Here is a 22,513-nt window from a genome sequence, read left to right as displayed (position 1 = left end):
TTAACAACATTTATTCCCTGGAGTCCTGGTATAGCACTGGGGGTTAATGCGCTGGACTGCAAAATTGGTTTGAACTGCAAAGTCGGCAGTTCAAGTTCGCCAGTGACTCCTCGGAAACCCTACCCAGGGTCACTGTGGGTTGGAACCTACTCGACTGAACTTTCTTTCCTAATGTTTACTTTAAGAAAGCCTAAAGGAAGCCTGTTGTTGTTAAGTGCTGTTGAGTTGGTTCTGACTCATAGTGACCCTGTGTAGGGTTTCCAAGGAGCAGCTGGTGAGTTTGAACCACCGACCTTGTGGTTTGCAGTCTAGCGTCCGTCCAACAGCACCACATCAGGAGTCCAAAGGAAGAGAAAGTGTAAAAGAAGCCTAAGAAAGCCTAGAAAAAGTCTAACAATGTGAATGTGCCATCGAGTCGGTTCCGACCCATTATGACCCTGTATTGATAGGGTTTCCTAGAAGCCTCTAGTAAGCTTGAACCACCGACCTTGCAGATCAACTGACTGCAGTCCAGTGCATTAACCCACAGCACCACACCAGGACTCCTAAAGAAAACTAAAAGAAGCTTGCGAACGTCTCAAAGAAAACTAATGTTTATTGTCTGTCTGTATCAAAGTAACACAAATTCATTATAAAAAAGTTGAAACTATGGAAAAGCATCTTGCTTGTAAGATATGAAGTTTGATATCTAATGACATTGTTGTTGTTGTTGTTAAGTGCCGTCGCGTTGGGTCCGACCCATAGTGACTCTGTATAGGGTTTCCAAGGACCTATTGGTGAGCTGGAACCGCCGACCTTGCAGTTCCAACAGCTTTGCAGTCAGGCACATTAGCCCACAGCTCCACACTTTAATTTCTTGATATTTGCGTTTATTGTCTGCCTAGTCTGCCAATCAAAGGTAGGTTGTTAATTAAACACACAGGCAGCAGTGGTAATTCTGGGAATTTCTAATGACATTTCTAACAGCTATCGCTTCATAGTTGGCAATATTGCTCGATTCCACACATAAACGTTCATCCTGTTATAGCTGCATTGTGGTTTGGAAGTTTCATTCATAGGAAATTGATAGTCCTTTTGGGGAAGTAGGCTCCATCGATGGGGTGGTTTGTTTTGTTTATGTTTTGTCTTATAGCCTACTTTAAAGGACACCTCATTTTCCTGTTTAATTCACTCCTGACTGAGAAACTAGAGGTTTCCCCTCTATGCCAGACTCTTGGGGCTCTTTACTCTCCTAACTCCTTCCATTCTATGGTAACCAATTTCAGAGATGACTGTTTCACATTTTCTCGTTCCTCCTCATACCTCCAACATTTTGTTCCTGTACCCTCCTTCAACAAATGATTTTGCTTCTAAACTCACAGAAAAAACAGCAGCAACCAGAAAAGAATTTTTAAAAACCTTTCCACCACAGAATCTACTAACTTCCTTGGCCCTGTGCCCACAGGCTTTGCCTTTGCGCATTTTCATAGCATCACTTACCCGAAGACCAAGTCTTTGACTTGTGTAACGGATTGTATCATTCTTGCCTAACAAAGGATTTTGCTTCTATAATCATCCTTCTCCTGGATCATCAGTTTCTGTTTATTTATTGTATCATTTCCATCACCATACAAATAGGCTATGTTGTCACCCATCTTCCGAAAGAAATAAACCTTTTTTCAAGGTGTAGTTCTCACTTCTCCCTCATTCCTCAGCTTCCTGTTATAGCAACCCTTCCTTCCCTCCCATTTTCTCTGGGATCCATTCAAATTGGGCTCTTGATTCCCCAACTCCTTTAAAACCACATTTGTCAAGGTGAGAAATAACAGGAAGTCCCTCTTGACAAACTCAGTGGTCACATCTAAGTTCTCGACTTTGTGAAGCTGTGAGCACAAAGTATGTAACACAGTTTGACAGCGTCTTGAATTTGGCAACTAGAAACAGTGGACTGAACTTTCAGGGCACCACATTCTTCTGTATTTGTTTCCATGTCACTGACCAGTCTTTCCTTTGCTCATCCCATACTCTAAATATTGGAATGTCCTAGAACCTTGTTGCTGGAGATGTTGGACCATAGCTAATAGCATCAGCATCACCTAGGAACTTGCTAGAAACACACAATCTTGGGTTCCACCCTAGACTTATCTAGTAGAATCTGCATTTCAACCAGACTACCAGGCGATCTGACCACATGTTACAGTTTGAGAAGCACTGGTCTGGGCTCTATCTGCCACTCTTATCTTCATCACAAGGGCCCATCAAGTTGGCACTATGGACATTGTGAACCAGGCATTTCTCTGTGTGGGGACTGTCCTTTGCATTGTAGAATGTTTAGCAGTATTCTTGGTCTCTACCAACTCTATGCCATTAGCGCTCCTACCACCAGTTGTGAAACTGTCACAGACATGGTCAAATGTTCCTTGATGGGCAAAATTGCCCTAGTTGAGAACTATTCCTCTGCACTCATCCCTAAATGATCTCAGGCAGTCTTCTGACTTAAAATACCATCTGTATGCTGATGGTTACTCATGTGTCGGCTCCAGACAGCGCTTGCTTTGAGTTCTAGCCATGAACATCCAATCAGCTAATCAACATTTCTGATCTGCCTTGCAGATTTTATATGTTCAAAACAAGACCCCTTGATATTCATCCTTGCACACCCAGTTTTCCTCATTTCGTGGCATTAAACGTTCACCCAGGCACTCTGACCAAAAACCTATCCGATACATCCAGACTGAATCCAAGCATTTCCCAAACCTGAGCACTTGAGTCGAAACCACCATCATTCTTGACTCACCTGGTCTTCCCATTTCCCCTTTTTTTGTCCTTTATAATCACTTTACACAACAGCCAGAGTGATCTTTTTGAAAGATAAATGAGCCCATGTCACTCTCCTGCTTAAACCCTTCATTTCTGGAATAAAATCCAAACTCTGCAGGGCCCTCCTTGATTGGAAACTGCCTAGCTCTCTACCCTCATCTGCTGTGCTCTCGACATGGCTCGCTCTGTGTGTGATACCGCTCCTGGTCTGCTTGCTGCTTCTGGAACATGCCATGCTTAGTTTGATCGCAGAACCTTTTCATTTGCTGTTTTCTCTGCCTGAACTATTCTGAAATAGCTCTCCACGTGGCCTTCTGTCCCAGTCCCTTTAGGTCTCCTTTTCAGAGAGGGTTTTCTTGGTCCTTCTATTTAAATAAGCTTCCTACTTCCTTCTATCCTATTTTCTATCCTTCTACCTAAAGGAGCTCTGGTAGCGTAGTGGTTACGAATTGGGCTGCTAACCTCACAGTCAGCAGTTCGAAACTACCAGCTGTTCCACGGGAGAAAGATGAAGCTTTCTCCTCCCATAAAGATTTACAGCATCGGAAACCCTGTACAGGGTCGCTATGAGTCGGAACCGACTCCACAGCACATAACAACAACAACAGCCCTCCTATGGGTCAATTTGAACTACAAGGTTGGTGGGTCAAACTCACCAGCCGCTCCTTGGACCCTATACAGGATCGTTATGAGTCGGAACTGACTTGATGGCACAACAGCAATCCTCCTATGGAGTTCTGGTGTGGTGCTGTGAGATAAAGCACTAGACTACAATGTCAGCTCAAACCACAAGATTGGTGATTCAAACTCACCAGCCATTCCTTGGGAACCCTATACAGGGTCACTATGAGTCAGAACTGACTTGACAGAAGTTAACAAGAGTCCATACAAGCTGGAATCAACTTTCCAGCAGCTGCCCAAACTGTTCCCACATATGGTTTGACTCATACCTTTCCTCTGACCTTTGTGGAGTCCTGGTGTGGCACTGTGGACTGCAAAGTTGGCTTGAACCACAAGGTTGCTGGTTCAAACTCACCAGCTGCTCCTTGGAAACCCTATACAGGGTCACTATGAGTCAAAACTGACTCAATGGCACTTAACAACAACAAGCCAGCTTTATTTTTCTTTACAATACAATCACTATCTGACTTTGCATAGTAATCCTTAGTTTATTCATTGTCTGTTCTCCCTTACTAGACTGCATGTTCCAAGAAGGCAAAGCTTTGTTGTGTTCATATTGTACCCAAGTCCCTAAAATAGTGCCTGATAGTGACAGTTGTCACCCAATAAATATTTATTGAATTAATGACCCAAATGAAGCATGAGGCTTCCCAGGACATGACAATCCTTACGGTCTGGGAGTTGTTCAAATTTAAAACCAGTTCTATTCCTTTAAATATTTGAAAAATTGCATTATAGCTTTTATAACTAAAACCATGAATTCCCTTAAACCTAGCTATTAAAACTCCGGAAACAGATCTCATAAAAATGATTATATAGGTATGTAAGGACTTCAGAAAATTCATGGAAAAATTGGACGAAAAGACAATGGGATTTTTCCATGAACTTTTTGAAGTCTCCTCATATATAAAAGGGAATTGGAGCCCAGTGATACCAGAGAAACCTGAAATCAGACATAAAGGTGAAATACCACAATTTTTAAATGTTAGCAACTTATCTTTAAGGAGCTCTGGTAGTGTAGTGGTTACGAATTGGGCTGCGAACTGCAAGGTCAGCAGTTCGAAACTACCAGCTGTTCCGCGGGAGAAAGATGAGGCTTTCTGCTCCCGTAAAGATTTACAGCATTGGAAACCCTATGCAGGGTCACTATAAGTTGGAACCGACTCAACCGCACATAACCACCACCACCAACTTGTCTTTAAAATATTGAAAACAATGAGGCCAAGAAAACAATATCTATGACCAGCACTGGTCCATAAGTCACTTGTTTGTAATCCCTGCAGTGGCCGCCTTGCACAAGTCTACCCTTGGAGTCTGAGGAAAAGGCTTAGGCAAACTGTCAAGGGAAGTTACGTCCAGATGATCAATGCTGGGCTTCGAAGTCAGCTCAGTCCAGTGATGGCCTGCCTACCAATCACTCAGCTACCTCAGCATCCAGGGGCCTGCTGCTTTCCTTACGGGTGATCTCTTTCCTGGGACCTAATTGGGCCTTGTTCCCTGCCTCATGTGTCTCAGAAAGAGCAGGGAGGAGGGAGTGTCTATCAGTCTCTGCTCACTTTGCCAAAGGTGTTAGCACAGGTGCAATGGGGATGGGCAGGTGAGCGCAACATTTTCAGGATGATGCTTCTGGGGTGTCTGAGGATTTTGTCCATGGGGTTCTCGCTAAGGAATTCTGGTGGCACAGTGCTTAAGTGTTAGGCTGTTCACCAGGAGGTTTGTGGTTCTACCCCACCAACTACTCTGCCAGAGAAAGATGTAGGTGGTGTATTACTGTCAAGATGATAGTCTTGAAAACCTGAGGCTGAACTACCCTGTCCCAGGCTGGCTATGAGTGTGAACGGCCTCTACAGCAATGGGTTAAAATGGGGGTGCTTCTCAGCCTGTGCTCCGTGTAAAACGAGGGGGCTTGTCCGAGCTGCAAAAGTGTTTGTTGGACAGTTTAAGAGAGCCAAGGACCTTCAGGGTCTGAGTTGTAGTCTACACTCTGGAACTACACCAACTGGTCTCGTGTAAAAGTGGAATGGGGCAGCATGATTCTCAGCATCTCTGTTAACACAGTTTAAGACAAGACTTGGGGATTACTTAGGGGTGAAAACAAATGGGAAACCAGAAAGTGTCCTTTGGAGGGAAATAAACTAAAGCAAATCAGAAAGCGAATCAAAGGTTTATTTGCCTATGAGCACTCATCTACTCTTTGTCGTGGTTTTGTGCCATGGAGTCAGTTCTGACTCACAGGGTTTCCAAGAGTGGTTGGTGGATTTAAACTGCCTCTCTCGTGGTTAGCAGTCCGGTGCTTATCCTACAGTGCCACACCAGGACTCATTCAACTCTTTTATGCTGAGGAAAACATTTTTATCAAAATTTCAAGAAAACGTATAGGATTTTTAATAAATTTTTAATGCTATTTTTGTCTGCTCAGAATCTGGTTCACCTTTGTGTAACTCTTTGATGTCCTTTCTCCATGAGGTTTGTTGTTGTTGTTATGTGCTGTGGAGTCGCTTCCGACTCATAGTGACCCTGTACAGGGGTTTCCGAGGCTGTAAATCTTTAAGGGAACAGAACGCCTCATCTTTCTCCCGTGGAACAGCTGGTAGTTTCAAACTGCTGACCTTGCGGTTCACAGCCCGATTCATAACCACTACACTACCAGAGCTCCTGTCCATGAGGTTTAGGTGGGGTTTACTCAGCCTCTCTCATCCCTGCTTTTCCCATGGTGAGCATGAGCTCCAGGTACAGCTAGTTAGATGTCTCCTCTCCTTGACTGTAATGATTGCTGTAAACTGACCAATAAAAATCAATCTCAGCACTTTCCAACTGGTGACAAGTAAGCTTAGAGCTGCTGGTAATCATCTTTCTAAGCCCGAGGAAAGACTTGCTGAGGATAAAACCAATCCAAAGAAAACAATGTCCAGAGACAATGGGAAACAATGACATCATTTGAGCATCTGGATACAGTTGTGCCTGGGCTTTTCCTTTATAAGGGTCAGAATGCATTACTTAGATTAAAGCAATTTAAATGGGGATCTAGCACTTGCAACAGAAAGCATCCTAAATAATTAAGATAGAATGAGTGAAAGAGGGCAAAGAGCAGCAATATCCACATTTGTTACCTTCTTGCTGTTTTCAGTGAGCCACTGAATTCTCTGTTGATAGAGTTCGATAGCTCTGCCAAAACATCAAATACACTTGTCACCCGAGGTTAGCTTTATCACTGAGTAACAGTCAGTGCACATGGAAGGAAGGTGTGCATGGGGTTTTATATATATATATATCTAAAGCACTAGGGAGGCTATAAGGCGAATCTAACGAAGAGAAAACGAGTGTTCATTTGCCAGGTAACCAGGTAAAAAACCAAAGGAATTGTGAAAGGGATCAAGTGTGTGTTGTTAGAGGCTGCTGAGTTGGTTCTAACTCATAGTGACCCTGTGTACAACAGAACAATACACTGCCTGGTCCTGTGCCATCCTCACAGTTGTTGCTGTTTGAGCCCATTGTTACAGCCACTGTGTTAATCCATCTTGTTGAGGGTCCTCCTCTTTTTCAAAGACCCTCTTCTCTCTTTCACCAGAGACGGGTCCATCATGTCCAAAGCGAGCTATCCTCATGTCTAAGGAGCATCCTAGCTGTGCTTCATCCAGGACAGATTTGTTCATTCTTCTGGTTGTTGTTAGGTGCCGTGGAGTCGGTTCCAACTCATAGCAACCCTGTACAGGTTACGGAAGCAGACAGCCTCATCTTTCTCCCGTGGAGCAGCTGGTAGTTTTGAACTCCTGATCTTGTGGTTTGCAGCCCAATTCATAACCACTATGCTACCAGAGCTCCTTGGTATATTCAGTACTCTTCACCAGCACCACAACATAAAGGTACCAATTCTTTGTCCTTTCTTAGTCATTCTCCAGCTTTTGAATGCATATGAGGGGATTGAAATTACCAAGGCTTGGTTCAAGCATTCCTTAATCCTGAAAGTAAACTCTTTGCTTTTGTAATACTTTAAAGAGGTCTTTCGCAGCAGGTTTACTCAATGCAATGTGTAATCTGAGTTCTTGACAGTTGCTTTCCAGGGCTGTTGGCTATGGATTTAAACAAAGTGAAAATCTTACTTCCATCTTCTCTCCGTTTATCATGCTGCTGCTTATTGGCCCAGTTGTCAAGAGTTTTGTTTCCTTTATGTTGGGGTGTAATCCACACTGAAGGCTGTAGTCTTTTTTGCTGTTGTTAGGTGCCATTAAGTCAAGTTGGTACTGACTCATAACAACCCTATGTACAACAGAACGAAACACTGCCCTGTCCTGGGCCAACCTCACAATTGTTGCCATGCTTGAGCTCACTGATGCTGCCACTTGGCCAATCCATCTGATTGGGGGTCTTCCTCTTTTTCTCTGACCCTCCATCCTACCAAACATGATATCCTTCTCCAGTGACTGGTCCCTCCTGACAATATGTCTGAAGTATGAGAGACAAAGTTTGGCCATCTTGGCCTCTAAGGAGCACTCTGGCTGTACTTCTTCCAACACAGATCTGTTGGTTCTTTTGGCAGCCATGGCACTTTCAACATTCTCCCCCAACACCATAACTCAAAAGCATCAATACTACGGTCTTCCTTATTCACTGTTCAGCTTTCGCATGCATATGAGGTTATTGAAAATACCATGGCTTGGATCAGGTGCACCTTAGTCCTCAAGCTGACATCTTTGCTCATCAACACTTTAAAAAGGTCTTGTGCAGCATATTTGCCTAATGCAATACATCATTTGAGTTCTTGGCTGCTGCTTCCATGAGTGTTGATGGTTGATCCACGAAGAATCAAGTCCTTGACAACTTCAATCTTTTCTCCATTGATAAGAATGCTGTTTATTTGTCCAGTGGTGAGAATTTTTGTTTTCTTTATATTGAATGTTCCTTAGAGGCAAGGATGGTGAGACTTTGTCCCTGGAAAAGGCCATCATGCTTGGCAAAGTAGTGGCTAGTGGGGAAAAAAGGAAGACCCCTAAAAAGAAGGTTACGAATCAAACTATGTTCAGTGGCTGCAACAATGGGCTCAGACATGAAACGATTGTGAGGAGGACGCAGGACTGGGCGGGATTTCGTTTTGTTGTGCATAGGGTTGCTATGAGTCAGAACTGATGCAATGGTACCTAACCAAAAAAAGAAAAAATTCTACCAAAAATCAATTTAGAAAGCCAATTCTCTGAAAATCAGTTTTCCAAATAATCAATTAATGAAATAGACTTGGAACATTTCTTAACATGCTGCTCTATAATCAAAATGAACATTAATCGACCAAAGCTGCACAAATCGTTAAAACTGGTTTACATTTTGCTATATTATTGATTGTTAAACTGTTTTGATAAATTTGGCAACTTGATCATTCAGTGAACGGTTAATTCAACAATTGACTTTTAGTGAATTGACCTAAAAATAATACGCTACTTCAGGTTGTTGTGAGGATTGAAAAAGGTAATGCACGCAGCCCTTAATGGAATCCTGATGCAGTAGTAATCATAAGCTACGAGTCCCTGGCATCACTCGTCTATTGGTTTGACATCCTGTGGTGACTTGTGTGCTGCTGTGATATGGAAGCTATGCCGCTGTGTTTTAAATGCAGCAGGGTCACCCTTGGTAGACAGGTTTCAGCTGAACTTCTAGACTAAGACAGACTAGGAAGGAGAAGAAGCAGACCATTTCTGAATGGTTAGCCATTGAAGGCCTTATGAATAGCAACAGGACATTGTCAGCTATTGTGCCAGAAGATGAACATTCTAGGTTGGAAGGCACTGGGGAAGAACTGCCTCCTTAAAATAAAGTTGACCTTAATGATGTGGATGGAGTTAAGCTTTCAGGACCTTCATTTGCTGAAGGGACACAACTCAAAATGAGGAGAAATAGCTGCAAACATCCATTAATAATGGGAACATGGAATGTACAAAGTATAAATCTAGGAAAATTGGAAGTTGTCAAAAATGAAATGGGATGCATAAAGATCGATATCCTAGGCTTTAGTGAGCTGAAATGTACTGTTAATGGCCATTTCGAATTAGACAAGCAAATGGTTCCCTATTCTGGGAATGATAAATGGAAGAGAAATGGCATTAAATTCATCATCAAAAAGTACAGTTTGAGATTTATCTTGAAGTACAATGCTATCTGTGATAGGATAGTATCTATATGCCTGCAAGGAAGGCCAATTAATATCACTACTTAGGCACCAACCACTAATGCCAGAGATGATGAAATTGAAGAATTCTACCAGCTTCTTCAGTCTGAAATCGATCAAACATGCTGTCAAGATGCACTGATAATTACTGGTGATTGGATGCAAAAGTTGGAAACAAGGAGAAAGGGTCGTAGTTGGAAGACATGGCCTTGGTGATAGAAATGATGCTGAAGATCACATGATAAAATTTTGTAAGACCAATGACTTCTTCACTGCAAATACCTTTTTTTCAGCAACATAAAAGGCAGCTACATACATGGAATCAACTTGAGTATATCCGTTGGACGCTCAATATCAGTCAAAATAAGGCAAAGGGCAGACTGTGGAAACAACCATCAATTGCTCACGTGGACGTCAAGGTTGAAGCTGAAGAAAATTAAAACAACTGCATGAGAGCTAAAATATGACCTTGAGTATACTGCACCTGAATTTAGACACCGAAGATCATAAAAATGACTGAAGACCAGAGGAGTTCTGGGATGACATCAAGAATGTCAAATATGAAGTAAGCAAAAGGATATTAAAAAGACAAGAAAGAAAGAAAAGAGCAAAGTGGATGTCAGAAGAAACTCTGAAACTGGGTCTTGAGTGTAGAGTAGCCAAAGCAACTAGAAGAAATGAGGAAGTAAAAGAGCCAAACAGAAAATTTCAAAGGGCAGTTCAAGAAGACAAAGTCAAGTATTCTAATGAAATGTGCAAAGAGCTGGAGTTAGAAAACCAAAAGGGAAAATCACATTCTGCATTTCTCAAGCTGAAAGAACTGAAGAAAAAAATCAAGCGTTGGGTTGCAATATAAAGGAATCTGTGGGCAAAATAATGAATGGCACTGGAAACATCAAAAGAAGATAGAAGGAATACACAGAGTCACTGTCCCAAAAAGAACTGGCTCAGCTAATTCAAGAGGTAGCCGATGATCAAGAACCGATGGTATTGAAGGAAGAAGTACAAACAGCTCTGCAGGCATTGGCACAGAGCAGGACTTCCGGAACTGATGCACTACATGTTGAAAGGTTTCAACATTGAAAGGTTTCAACAAACTGATGCAGTGCTGGAGGCACTCTCTCGTCTATGTCAAGAAATGTGGAAAACAGCTACCTGGCCAACGATTGGAAAAGATCCATATTTGTGCCCATTCCAAAGAGAGGTGACCCAACTGACTATGGAAATCATCGAACAATATCATTAATATCACAATTAAACATTTCTGAAGATAATTCAAAACCAGTTGCAGGAGTACATTGACAGGGAGCTGCCAGAAATTCAAGCTGGATAAAGAAGAGGCCATGGAAAGAGGGATTTCATTGCTGATGTCCGATGAATCTTGCCTGAAAGCAGAGAATACCAGAAAGATGTTTACCTGTGCTTTATTGACTCTGCAGAGGTATTCAACTGTGTGGATCATAAGAAACTACGGAAAACATTGGGACGATGGATTGACACACTGGTAGTAACAATGGACTCAAACATAACAGTTGTGAGGATGGCACAGAATTGGGCAGTGTTTTGCTCTATTTTGCACAGGGTCACTCGCTATCTTTTAAGAATTCTCAGACAAACAGCAACTATGGAATCATAGATTTCTAGAGCTGGAATGCAACTGTGGTTTCTCTGAAGCATTAAACATCACATGAGGCTATGAAATTTTATGTTCCTTCAAAGGGACTGGATTTTCAAAGGCAGAGAAACACTGATCTGGTCTAAACTTGTCATCTGAGTAAAAAAGAAAACCAACCCCATGGCTGTTGAATCTATTCTGACTGCAGTTCTTGTTGGTAAGCACCACTGAGTCCATTCTGACTCTTAGCAACCCTGGATAGGGTTTCTGAGGAGAGGCTGGTGAGTTTGAACTGCTGACCTTGCCATTCAGTGCTTACCCTACAGTGCCACATTCCTAGCAATCCTAGAGGACAGAGTTCCATGGCTCCACAGCGTTTCCAAGGCCATACATCTTTACAAGGAGCTCTGGTAGCGTAGTGGTTACGAATCGGGCTGTTATCCTTAGGGTCAGCAGTTCGAAACTACCAGCTGTTCCGCGGGAGAAAGATGAGGCTTTCTGCTCCCATAAAGATTTACAGCCTCGGAAACCCTGTACAGGGTTGCTATGAGTCAGGACTGACTCCCTGGCACATAACAACAACAACAACATCTACACAAAATCAGTCTGCCACATCTTTCTTTCTCAGAACCACCAACCGTCTGGCCAACAGTCAAGCACGTTTACCACTGGGAATACTCAGAAAAGAGGAAACTGGGCCTAAAGTAGAAAGAAATCTGCCCACGGTCTCACAGACATCGCCTGTTGAACAGTGTTATGTTCTCGGAGTGTTGGGAGGACAGGGAGAAACATACTTACTCGGAAAGCTTTGATTCGAAATGGTGGATGGTCTCGGTGGAGAAATGCACTTTCTGTCGGACATTGCTGCCCTCCTCCCTAAAGAAGCAAAGCCTTGTAAGGGGGTGTCTTGGGCTCAGGGATCTGGGACATCAAACAGGCTCAGGGGTGAGGGGACACTTCACACTTACAGAACAGCTGTGCCCTGGCTTATCAGGTCAGGCAAGGTGAGCTTCTGAAACTGTAAACTGTGAGTTGAAAGCCAGTCTTCAGAGTCCTCCCAAACCAAAGGCAGGGTCTCACGCTCCTGTAACTTCTGCAAGACAAAATCCCGAGACAAACGGAACACGGAAAAGAGAGGGCAGGGTTGATGGTGCCCTGGGTTCCCATTACACACATCCCCAAGGGTTGCCAACCTAACTGATTCTATTTTAAGAACTATTTTAAGAACTCCCCCTGCTGTTGGAACAGCTGGATGTAGAGACCTGTGCTCTGGGGACCAGTTACCCTGGCAATACCCACCCTCCCCTTTGACACATCTCATCGCCACCGAAAACTACAATCTGTGACTTGACAGTTCAGGGATCATTCACCATGAGACACCAGGAGTGACGCTGACTATACAAACATAGAGTGGTCAGAACACAGATGACAATAGACCTCTGTCTCACAACCTCTGTAGCAACCACCCCACGAAGCCAAATGACCAATGTCCCACATCAGCCAAGACTTGCCCAATGTCTACCAGTGTCTCTATTTTTCCCCTTTGCTTTCAACTCAGGACCAACCCGAGAAAGACAAATGTGTCCTCAGACCATCGATAGAAGATGTCCTAGCTCTAGTTAGGCTGCCTCCAGCTTCCCTAGGACAAGAATCAGAGCATGTCGGAAGCTGTCCTCTTTTCCTGTTTGTTCACCACCAAGCTTTTCCACTCCCCTTCCTGCCTTTGACCCTCTGTCAGACATGAGTAATGAGCAAGCTCTCAGTTCATTTGTTGGCTTTGGATGATTTCCATACATGTTTATGTTCTCTTTCTTTTCAGGTGTGTGAGTTCTGTCTTCCCATTAGACAGAGGGGTCCTCTGTGTGGTCCCTAACTGTGTGGTCCCATGTGGTCACTAACTGATGGAAGAGGGAATGGGCTTATTCTGTCCCGCCAGAGGTCAGAAGTAAGAGCAGTGGGTGAAGTTGTAGGGGCAGTGGGTGACAACTGTCGGCGAACATTTTCTAGCCATCAGAGGAGGCTGGCTATGGAATAGATTCCATTCTCTCACTTGTACCTAACAATGGGCTTGTCGCTTACATAATGCTAAGCTCAAGACATGGGTGCAGGCCTTGTGCAGCATCACTTAGAACCACACTTAGGGAAAGAGCACACCACATCCTGTGAACACTAGAGGGCGCTCTCTTCATCGTTCAGAACTAAACCATCTCGCTGGCTGGTGGGTTGGCAGAGCTGAAGTAGGTTCTAGAGAGGAGCCTTACAGGCTTCCTGAGTTGGTCACATACTTAAGGTCACATACTTAGGGTATGGAATGGCTTCATAATGGGAGGCTGGTTCAGCCCATTGTCACCACTCTACAGCATCTGATGACCATGCAATGGTCTCGAGCACTGTTGAATCCATTTGACCTCAATCCAGAATCCAAGAAGGCTTCACCTATTTCCTAGGCACCTGCTCAATACCTAAGTGAGTTTTACTTGGGCTTGTATTAGACTTTTCCCTGTAGACAATGAGGTGATAGACCAAACTCACTGCTGTGAAATCAATTCTGACTCAGTAACCCTATGTTGTTGTTGTTGTTGTTATGTACTATGTTATGCACCCTGCATAGGGTTTCCGAGGTTGCAAATCTTTACAGGAGCAGAAAGCCTCATCTTTCTCCCACGGAACAGCTGGTAGTTTCGAACTGCTGACATTGAGGTTAGCAGCCCGATTTGTAATCACTATGCTACCTCTGGTTAGCAGTTGGGCTCTTAACCACTGAACCAGGGGCCACCTTAGGTGGTGGCCAAGGGCTTGGAAATGTCTGCTTGGGTTGGATGGGATATAACAGATAAAGAAGCACAGGAAAAATGAAGGAAAGAATGAGTACTTTTGGACCCCTCCACTCCTAGCTTTGTGGCACTGCACAAGGCACTTTCTTAGCCTGTAGAATTGGTATGGTAAAGCTGTATTTGGTAAAGTGGAAGGTCAGAGAAAAAGAGGAAGACCTCTTCTATCTAGATGGCTTGGCACAGTGACAGCAACAATGGGGTCACATGTAGCAATGATTGTGAGGTTGGCGCGGGACTGGGCAGTGATTTGTTCTGTTGCGCACAGGGTAACTATGAGTCGGTACCGACTCATTGGCACCCGATGACACTTGATGGCCTAGGTGCTCAAGAGCAATGCATGGTCATCAGATGCTGTGGAGTGGTGTCTCTGACAACAACAACAAAGCTGGGAACATAGGCTTGATTGTTCTTGCATAGACAATTCTTATTATTGATTAATTTCTCCTTCAGATTTGTTGATAAGTAGACAGTGGGATAAAGCACTAGGCCGCAAGGTTGGTTTAAACCACAAGGTCGGCAGTTCAAGCTCACCAGTTGCTCCTTGGAAACTCTATACAGGCTTGCTGTGAGTTAGAACTGACTCAACAGCACATAACAACAACAACAACAACAATGAAAATAAACCATAGCTGTTATATTTCAGCTCAAGGCCTGCTTTCCTTATGGTTCAAAACAAAATTGGGAAGTGGTAAGGAGTTGAAAATACACTAATAACTGCAGCAAACACTAAACTAAGACTTGTTGTTGTTGTTGTTATGTGCTGTGGAGTCAGTTCCGACGCATAGCAACCCTGTACAGGGTTTCCGAGGCTGTAAATCTTTACGGGAACAGAACACCTCATCTTTCTCCCGTGGAACAGCTGGTAGTTTCGAACTGCTGACCCTGAAGTTCACAGCCCGATTCATAACCACTACGCTACCAGAGCTAAAATTTGCCATATATTATTGTTGTTGTCAAGTGTTATCAAGGCAGTTCTGACTCATAGCAACCCTGTACAGGGTTTCCAAACAATGACAGGTGGGTTTGAGCTGCCAGCCCTGTATTTACTAACTTGTTTAATTTGATAAAGTAGGATCTGTCACTAACCCCACTTTACTGAGAAGGAAACTGAGACACAAAGAATGTTAGTAGCTTGCCCAGAGTCTCAGGGATAGTAAGCGGTGGAGTCCTGCTGGTAACCACGACACAATATTGCCGTGACTTTCTCAGGAAGGACTGAGAAAGAACTGTTAGCGCATTCTCATTATATATCTCTGTGTTAATCAATGGCCTGGCCTTAAGCAGCACCACTTAGAACCGGAATCACTGTCCCACATTTAGGGAAACAGCATGCCACATCATTTGAACACTAGAGGGCGATCTCTTCATCTTTCAGAACTAAATCATCTCTGTGGTTGATTAACACTGTTAAGTGCCTTCCCCTTAACAAGGAGCGACTGGAGGGTTTGAACCACCGGCCTTGAGGCTCTAACCAACCTTGTCATCGAGTGCTTACCCTACAGCGCCACACCGAGACTTCATGATTAACACTAAGCATGGTAAACTTTTAATTCACCTTTTTTTCCATTTTCCTTACATTTCAAGTAATCCATGAGTTGGAACCTACTGAACAGCATTTAACAACAGTAACAACAAAGATATTTTAAGACATGTATTTTGTATTATTAATATTTTAAGATCTACTATTAAACACATTATAGAATTTGACCGTAGAGTATACTGAATATACTACTAGCATATATTTTATGTGCCTTACACCACAAAACAACACAAACAGACCCGTCCCTGCTGTAATGTGATGCTGGAAGCTATGCCACAGGCATTTCAAGTCCCAGAAGGATCACCCATGTGGACACAATTCAGTGGGACTTGCAGACTCAAGGAGACTAGGAAGAAAGACTTGGCAATCTACTTGCAAAAATGAGCCACTGAAAACCCCAAGGCTTCAGTTTGCATACTTAGGACACATTGCTGGAGAAGGACACCATATTTGGTAAAGTGGAGGGCCAGTGAAGGTACGGGAGACCCTCAGTGAGCTGGGCTGACAGAGGCTGCAACAATGGATCCAAAGAAGCCCACGGTCATGAAGATGGTGTAAGACTGAGCTACGATCAGTTCTGTCACACACAGATCACCATGAACTGGAGATGACAGCAACTCACAACAATGTGCCCACACAGATGACAGCTCTGTAAGATCCTTGTTTGGGGACAACCCTTTCCCTCTGTCCCACTGCTCTTCATCTGTGAGGCAAAGGAGGCCCCAGAGATGACTGATGAAGGTGAAAAGTGGTCCTTGTACACCTGGGAGGTCTTGTGAATACAGTTTGCTACGAAATTAGGTGCAATGACCCATGCTACCAATAGCTGAAGTCCTTGAAAACTTTCTTTAGAATCTCAAGATTCCATTGGCCTTTCCTCATGCCCTTTATAAGGACTTGCTTTTCCTTGAGTGCCAAACTTGAGAAAAGTAAAACTCGACTGTTGTCCTTAAATTTGAATTGCCAGCATTATAATTGTACTGTTTTTGATCGGTGATCATTTCAAAGGTATCATATTTCAGTTCTGATGTAGATTAGGGAGCTGGCTAGGGGGTTACCTTGCACCTGACAACCATGATGACAAATGTTCCATGGCACAGTAAATTCTTCGTTCTAAACCATACACTCACCATCTCTTTCACTCATCGAGAATTAGTCTAAAACCACAATTCTGGTTATTCTAGAGGTTGAGTCTTCTGTCATAGCCCTGTTGCTACAATAGTACTTCCTGAAACTTATTTCTGGGTCTATATTTTAAGGAATTCAAAGAAAAACACGTCAGGAAAGAGAGTTTTAGGATTAAATTCTTTACACTTCAGGCTTGGATAAGATTGACAACATTTTCACATGCACTTGAACATTTAACAGTGTAGTCAAGAAAGCTGTAAAATTTCTATAGAGATTTTCCCATCATTTCGAGGATTAGATGAGTGCTTAACTAATCATTTTCAGTCCTGGGATCCTATACAAATAAAGAAGTATGCAGAGTGTAAAAAGGAGCTCTGGCAGCATAGTGGTTACGAATCAGGCTGCTAATTTTAAGGTCAGCAGTTCGAAACTACCAGCTGTTCCGTGGGAGAAAGATGAGGCGTTCTGCTCCCGTAAAGATTTGCAGCCTCGGAAACCCTGTACAGGGTCGCTATGAGTCGGAACTGACTCCGTGGCACATAACCACCACCAGAGTGTAAAACACTATATTTGCTAGCACCACTTCTCAGTTGCAACAAACACCATGATCTTTACCAGTAAGTCCTGTGTCTGGTTTACATGTGTAACCAGTAATCCATTGTCTGCATTTGGGCCAAGTCCACTGTTATCCTTCTGGCTCATTTGTTGCTTTGGATCTCTGTCAGCATTTCTCCTCATGCTATAAGACATAAAGTGATTTGGTCAATGCCCAACACTGAACCTTAACTCCACACTCCCCATTGGTTTGTTTCTTTCCTATAGACCCTGAAGAGATTCCAGAAGCAATTTTGTTGTTGTTTTCCTGTTACTGGGAAGGATTCTAGTAGAGTCCCGATAGAATATGGACTCCAGGTTCAGAAACCATTTCATCATATGGTTCTGGTAGAGCTAAACCCTCGGGTAGATTTAATGATGCAATGACCATTTATTCACCAAATCCCACTTTCAGGCAGAGATTCCCTACAATTTCCATGAGCAAAAATTTTTATTTTTCATTTGCAATTTCAGAAGATACTTACCAATGATTTTCTTGAAACTTATCATCTTGACCATGGAAAATTTGTCTTGTTTGTGTTGCCATTATAAAAGTACTCAGAGCTTATTGTCCTGGGGAGGAGAGAATATCAGAAAAAGAGAAACATGACGAGCAATATGTGAACAGCAGCCCTGGAGGGTGTCTCTGTTCAGTCCAACCTTCTTTAAGTCGTTCACTGGATACGTATTGAAATCCCACATGGTATGTGTCAGGCATGGGGCTAAGTGCTGAGCACACAATGCTGAATTAAGACAACAGAGTTGACTGATTCAGGCATTTCTATTGTAGAGTATGGTATGATACTGCACTGTATTCCTGGCCTCTACCTACCACTCATCTGTCACTTTGCCATACTGTGACGGCTTGTGTATTTCTGTGATGCTACAGGCTATGCCATGAGGATTTTAAATACCAGCAGAGGCACCCATGGTGGATGGGCTTCAGTGGCACTTACAGACTAAGCCAGGCTAAGAAGAAGGCGAGGCTGACCACTTCTGAAAGGTAAGCCACTGCTACCTTATGAGTAGCAATGGTAAACGGTCTGATACAGTGTCGAAAGATGAGCTCCTCAGGTTGGAGGACACTCATAGTATGACAGAGGAAGAGCTTCTTCCTTAAAGTAGAGTTGACCTTGATGATGTGGATGGAGCAAAGCTTTCGGGCCTTCATTTGCTGATGGGGTACAACTCAAAATAAGAAGAAATAGCTGCAGATACACATTAATAATTAGAAAATGGAATCTATGACATATGAATCTAAGAAAATTGGGAGTCATCAAAAATGAAATAGAATGAATAAATTTTGATATTCTCGGCATTTTAGTGACCTGACATGGACTGATATTGGTCATTTTGAATCAGACAATCGTTTATCTAGCCAATAATTTACTATGCCGGGAATGACAAATTGAAAAGGAATAGCATCGCATTCATCATAAAAGACGTACTTCCGGCTCTATCTTGAAGTACAATGCTGCCTGTAATAAGATAATATCCAAACATCTACAAGACCAGTCAATACAACGATTATCTGGTGATTAAAATTTACACACCAATCACTAAAGGCATAAGAAGAAGAATGTGGCATCAGGATTGGAGGAAGGCTCGTTAAAAATCTGCGATATGAAAATGATAACAACCTTGCTTGCTGAAAGCAAAGAGGACTTAAAATACTTACTGATGAAGATCAAAGACCACAGCCTTTGGTATGAGTTACTTTTCAATGTAAAGTAAACACAAATCCTCACAACAGGATCAATAAATAATATCATGATAAATGGAGAAAAGATTGAAGTTATCAAAGACTTCATTTTGCTTGGATTCATCATCAACATTCATAAAAGCAGCAGTCAAAAAATCAAACAACATGTTGTTGTTGTTATGTGCCGTGGAGTCAGTTTCTACTCATAGTGACCCTGCACAGGGTTTCTGAGGCTATAAATCTTAATGGGAGCAGAAAGCCTCATCTTTCTCCCGTGGAATGGCTGGTAGTTTCAAACTGCTGACCTTGAGGTTAGCAGCCCGATTTGTAACCACTATGCTACCAGAGCTCCTTAAACGACGTATTGCACTAGGCAAATCTGCTGCACAAGATCTCTTTAAAGTGTTCAAGAGCAACAATGTTAGTTTGAGGATTAAAGTGAGCCTGACCCCAAACCATGGTATTTTCTATAGCCTCATAGGCATGTGAAAGTTGGACAGTGAATAAGAAGCCTGTAGAAGAATTGATGCATTTGGGTTATAGTGTTAGAGAATATTAAAAATATTATGGACTACCAGAAGAACAACAAATCTGTCTTGGAAGAAGTACAACCACAGTGCTCCTTGGAAGCCAAGATGGCAAGACTTGTCTCTCATACTTTGGACATACTATCACAAGGGACCAGTGCCTAGAGAAGGACATCACACTTGGTAAAATAGAAGGGCAGAGAAAAAGAGGGAGATCCACAACAAGATGGACTGGTGAAGTGGCACCAACAGTGGATTCAAGCACACCAACACTTGTGAGGCTGGTGCAGAGCCAGGTGGAGTTTCGTTCTGTTGTACATAGTGTCACTGTGAGTTGAAACCGACTAGACGGCACTTAACAACAACAACACTAGAGCCAAAGATGATGAAAATGAACTTTTAACTTCTTCAGTCTGAAATGGATCACCATACAATCAAGATGCATTACCGGTGTTGGAAATTGCAGAAGCTGGAAACTAAGAGGAAGGGATACAAGTTGGAAAATAAGACCTTGGTGATAGAAACAATTCTGGAGGTTGAATGATAGAATCTTGTAAGACTATGACTTATTCACTGCAAATATCTGTTTTCAACACACTAAATGGTGACTATGCATGTGAAACTCACAAGATCCAATTGACTACATCTGTGGGAAGAGACGATGGAGAAGCTCAATATCATCAGTCAAAACAAGGCCAGGGACAGACTGTGACTCTTGTGCAAGTTCAGATAGAAGCTGAAGAAAATGAAAACAAGTCCTCAAGAGCCAAAACGTGACCTTGAGTATACCCCACCTGAATTTAGAGACCAGCTCACGGACAGATTTGATGCATTAGACTCTAAAGACCAAAGACCAGAAGAGTTGTGCGATGACATCAAGAACATCATACATAAAGAAAATAGAAGGTCATTAAAGAGACAGGGAAAAAAGAAAAGACCAAAATGTATGTCAGAAGAGATTCTGGAACTTGCTTTTAAATTTATAGAAACTAGAAGAACTGGAAGAAAGGATGAAGTAAAATTGCTAAACAGAACATTTCAAAGTATTATAATGAAATGTGCAAAGACCTGGAGTTAGAAACCCAAAAGGGAAGAAGATTCTCAGCATTTCTCAAACTGAAAGAACTGAAGAAAAAAGTCAAGTCTTGGGTTACCATAGTGAAGGATTCTGTGGGCAAAATATTGAATGATTCAGAAAACATCAAAAGAAGATGGAAGAAATACACAGTCACTGTACCAAAAAGGAATGGTCTATGGTCAATCATTTCAAGAGGTAGCATATGATCAAAAACCAATGGTTTTGAAGAAACAAGTCCTAGCTGCATTGAAGGCATTGGTGAAAAATCAGGCTCCAGGAAGTGACAGAATACAAATTGAAATCTTTCAACAAACTGATGCAGTACTGAAGGTGCTCACTTGTCTATGCCAAGAAATTTAAGGACAGCTACATGGCCAACCAATTGGAAGAGATCCATATTTGTGCCTATACCAAAGAAAGGTGACCTAATGAAATGTAGAAGTAATCTAACAATATCATTAATATCATATGTACATAAAATCTTGTTGAAGATGATTCAAAATTGGTTACAGCATCAACAGGGAGCTGTCAGAAATTCGAGCCAGATTCAAAAAAGGAGCAATGATCATCACTGCTGATGTCAGATAGGTCTTGGCTGAAAGCAGAGAATACCATAAAGTAGTTTAGGTGTGCTTTATTGACTATGCAAAGGCATTCAACTGTGTGAATCATAACAAACTATGGGTAACATTGCAAAGAATGGGTAGTCCAGAACACTTAATTGTGTTCATGAAGAACTTGTACATAGATCAAGAGGCAGTCATTCAAACAGAACAAGAGTTACTGAATGGTTTAAAGTAAGTAAAGATGTGTGTCAGGGTGATATTCTGTCACCATACTTATTCAATCTGTATGCTAATCAAATAATCTGAGAAGATGGGTTAAATGAAGAAGAACGTGGCATCAGGATTGAAGGAAGTCTCATTAATAATCTGCGATATTCTGATGGCACAACCTTGCTTGCTAAAAGTGAAGAGGACTTGAATTACTGACTGATGAAGCTCAAAGACTGTAGCTTTCAGTATGGATTACATTTCAACATAATAAAAATGAGAATCCTAACAATTGGGCCAATAAATAACATGATAAACAGAGAAAAGAATGAAGTCGTCAAAGACTTCAATTTGCTTGGATCCACAATCAATGCTCATGGAAGCAGCAGTCAAGAAATCAAACACATTGAATTAGGCAAATCTGCTGCAAAAGACCTCTTTAAAGTGTTCAAAATCAAAGATGTTAGTTTGAGGACTAAGGTGTGCCTGACCCAAGTTATGATATTTTCAATTGCCTCATACACATGGGAAAGTTGGACGATGAATAAGGAATTCCATAGAAGAATCATGAATTTGAATTATGGTGTTGGCAAAGAATATTTAATGTACTATATTATCTTGGAAGTACAACTAGGGTGCTTCTTAGAAGTGAGGATGGCAAAATTTCTCTGGTAATTTGGACATATTTTCAGGATGGACCTAGAGAAGGACATCATGCTTGGTAAAGTGGAACATCACTGACAAAGAGGAAGACCCTCAGCAAGGTGGCTTGTCACAGTGGCAGCAAACATAACAATGATTGTGAGGATGGTGCAGGACTAGGCAGTTTTATTCTGTTGTGTACTGGGTTACTATGAGTTGGAACCAACTGGATGGCACCTAACGAGAACACCCACTGGATGTCAGTAGCACCCCTTTCCCATTGTGACAATGAAAAATGTCTCCAGACATTATCCAATGTTCCCTGGAGGCAAAATCATTTCCAGTTAATAACTAGTGAGCTTCACGTCTTTGTCGTCATGGAGCTTACATTCTAAGGGTTGTTGTTGTTGCTGTTAGGTGCATCGAGTCAGTACCGACCCATAGCA

At 42.4% G+C, this 22,513-nt stretch overlaps 1 protein-coding gene across 1 annotated transcript in view; it reads right to left on the bottom strand.

The window, feature by feature from the left end:
- The window catches only part of VWA3A (von Willebrand factor A domain containing 3A), a 76,287-nt gene extending 58,395 nt beyond the window's left edge, over positions 1-17,892 (bottom strand). The window contains exons 1-5 of the mRNA XM_006871993.1: positions 17,831-17,892; positions 17,367-17,490; positions 12,218-12,342; positions 12,048-12,125; positions 6,591-6,645 (exon numbers count right to left, since the gene is read on the bottom strand). Coding sequence (XP_006872055.1) covers positions 6,591-6,645; positions 12,048-12,125; positions 12,218-12,342; positions 17,367-17,490; positions 17,831-17,892 — 444 coding nt within the window. The remainder of the gene's footprint in view (positions 1-6,590; positions 6,646-12,047; positions 12,126-12,217; positions 12,343-17,366; positions 17,491-17,830) is intronic.
- Positions 17,893-22,513: the final 4,621 nt, after the last annotated feature.

The sequence above is a fragment of the Chrysochloris asiatica genome, unplaced genomic scaffold (genome assembly GCF_000296735.1).
Source record: "Chrysochloris asiatica unplaced genomic scaffold, ChrAsi1.0 scaffold00178, whole genome shotgun sequence".
Taxonomy (NCBI): Eukaryota; Metazoa; Chordata; class Mammalia; order Afrosoricida; family Chrysochloridae; genus Chrysochloris; species Chrysochloris asiatica.
Note: the sequence above shows the minus strand (reverse complement) of the source record. Positions and strands in the feature narration are given on the sequence as shown.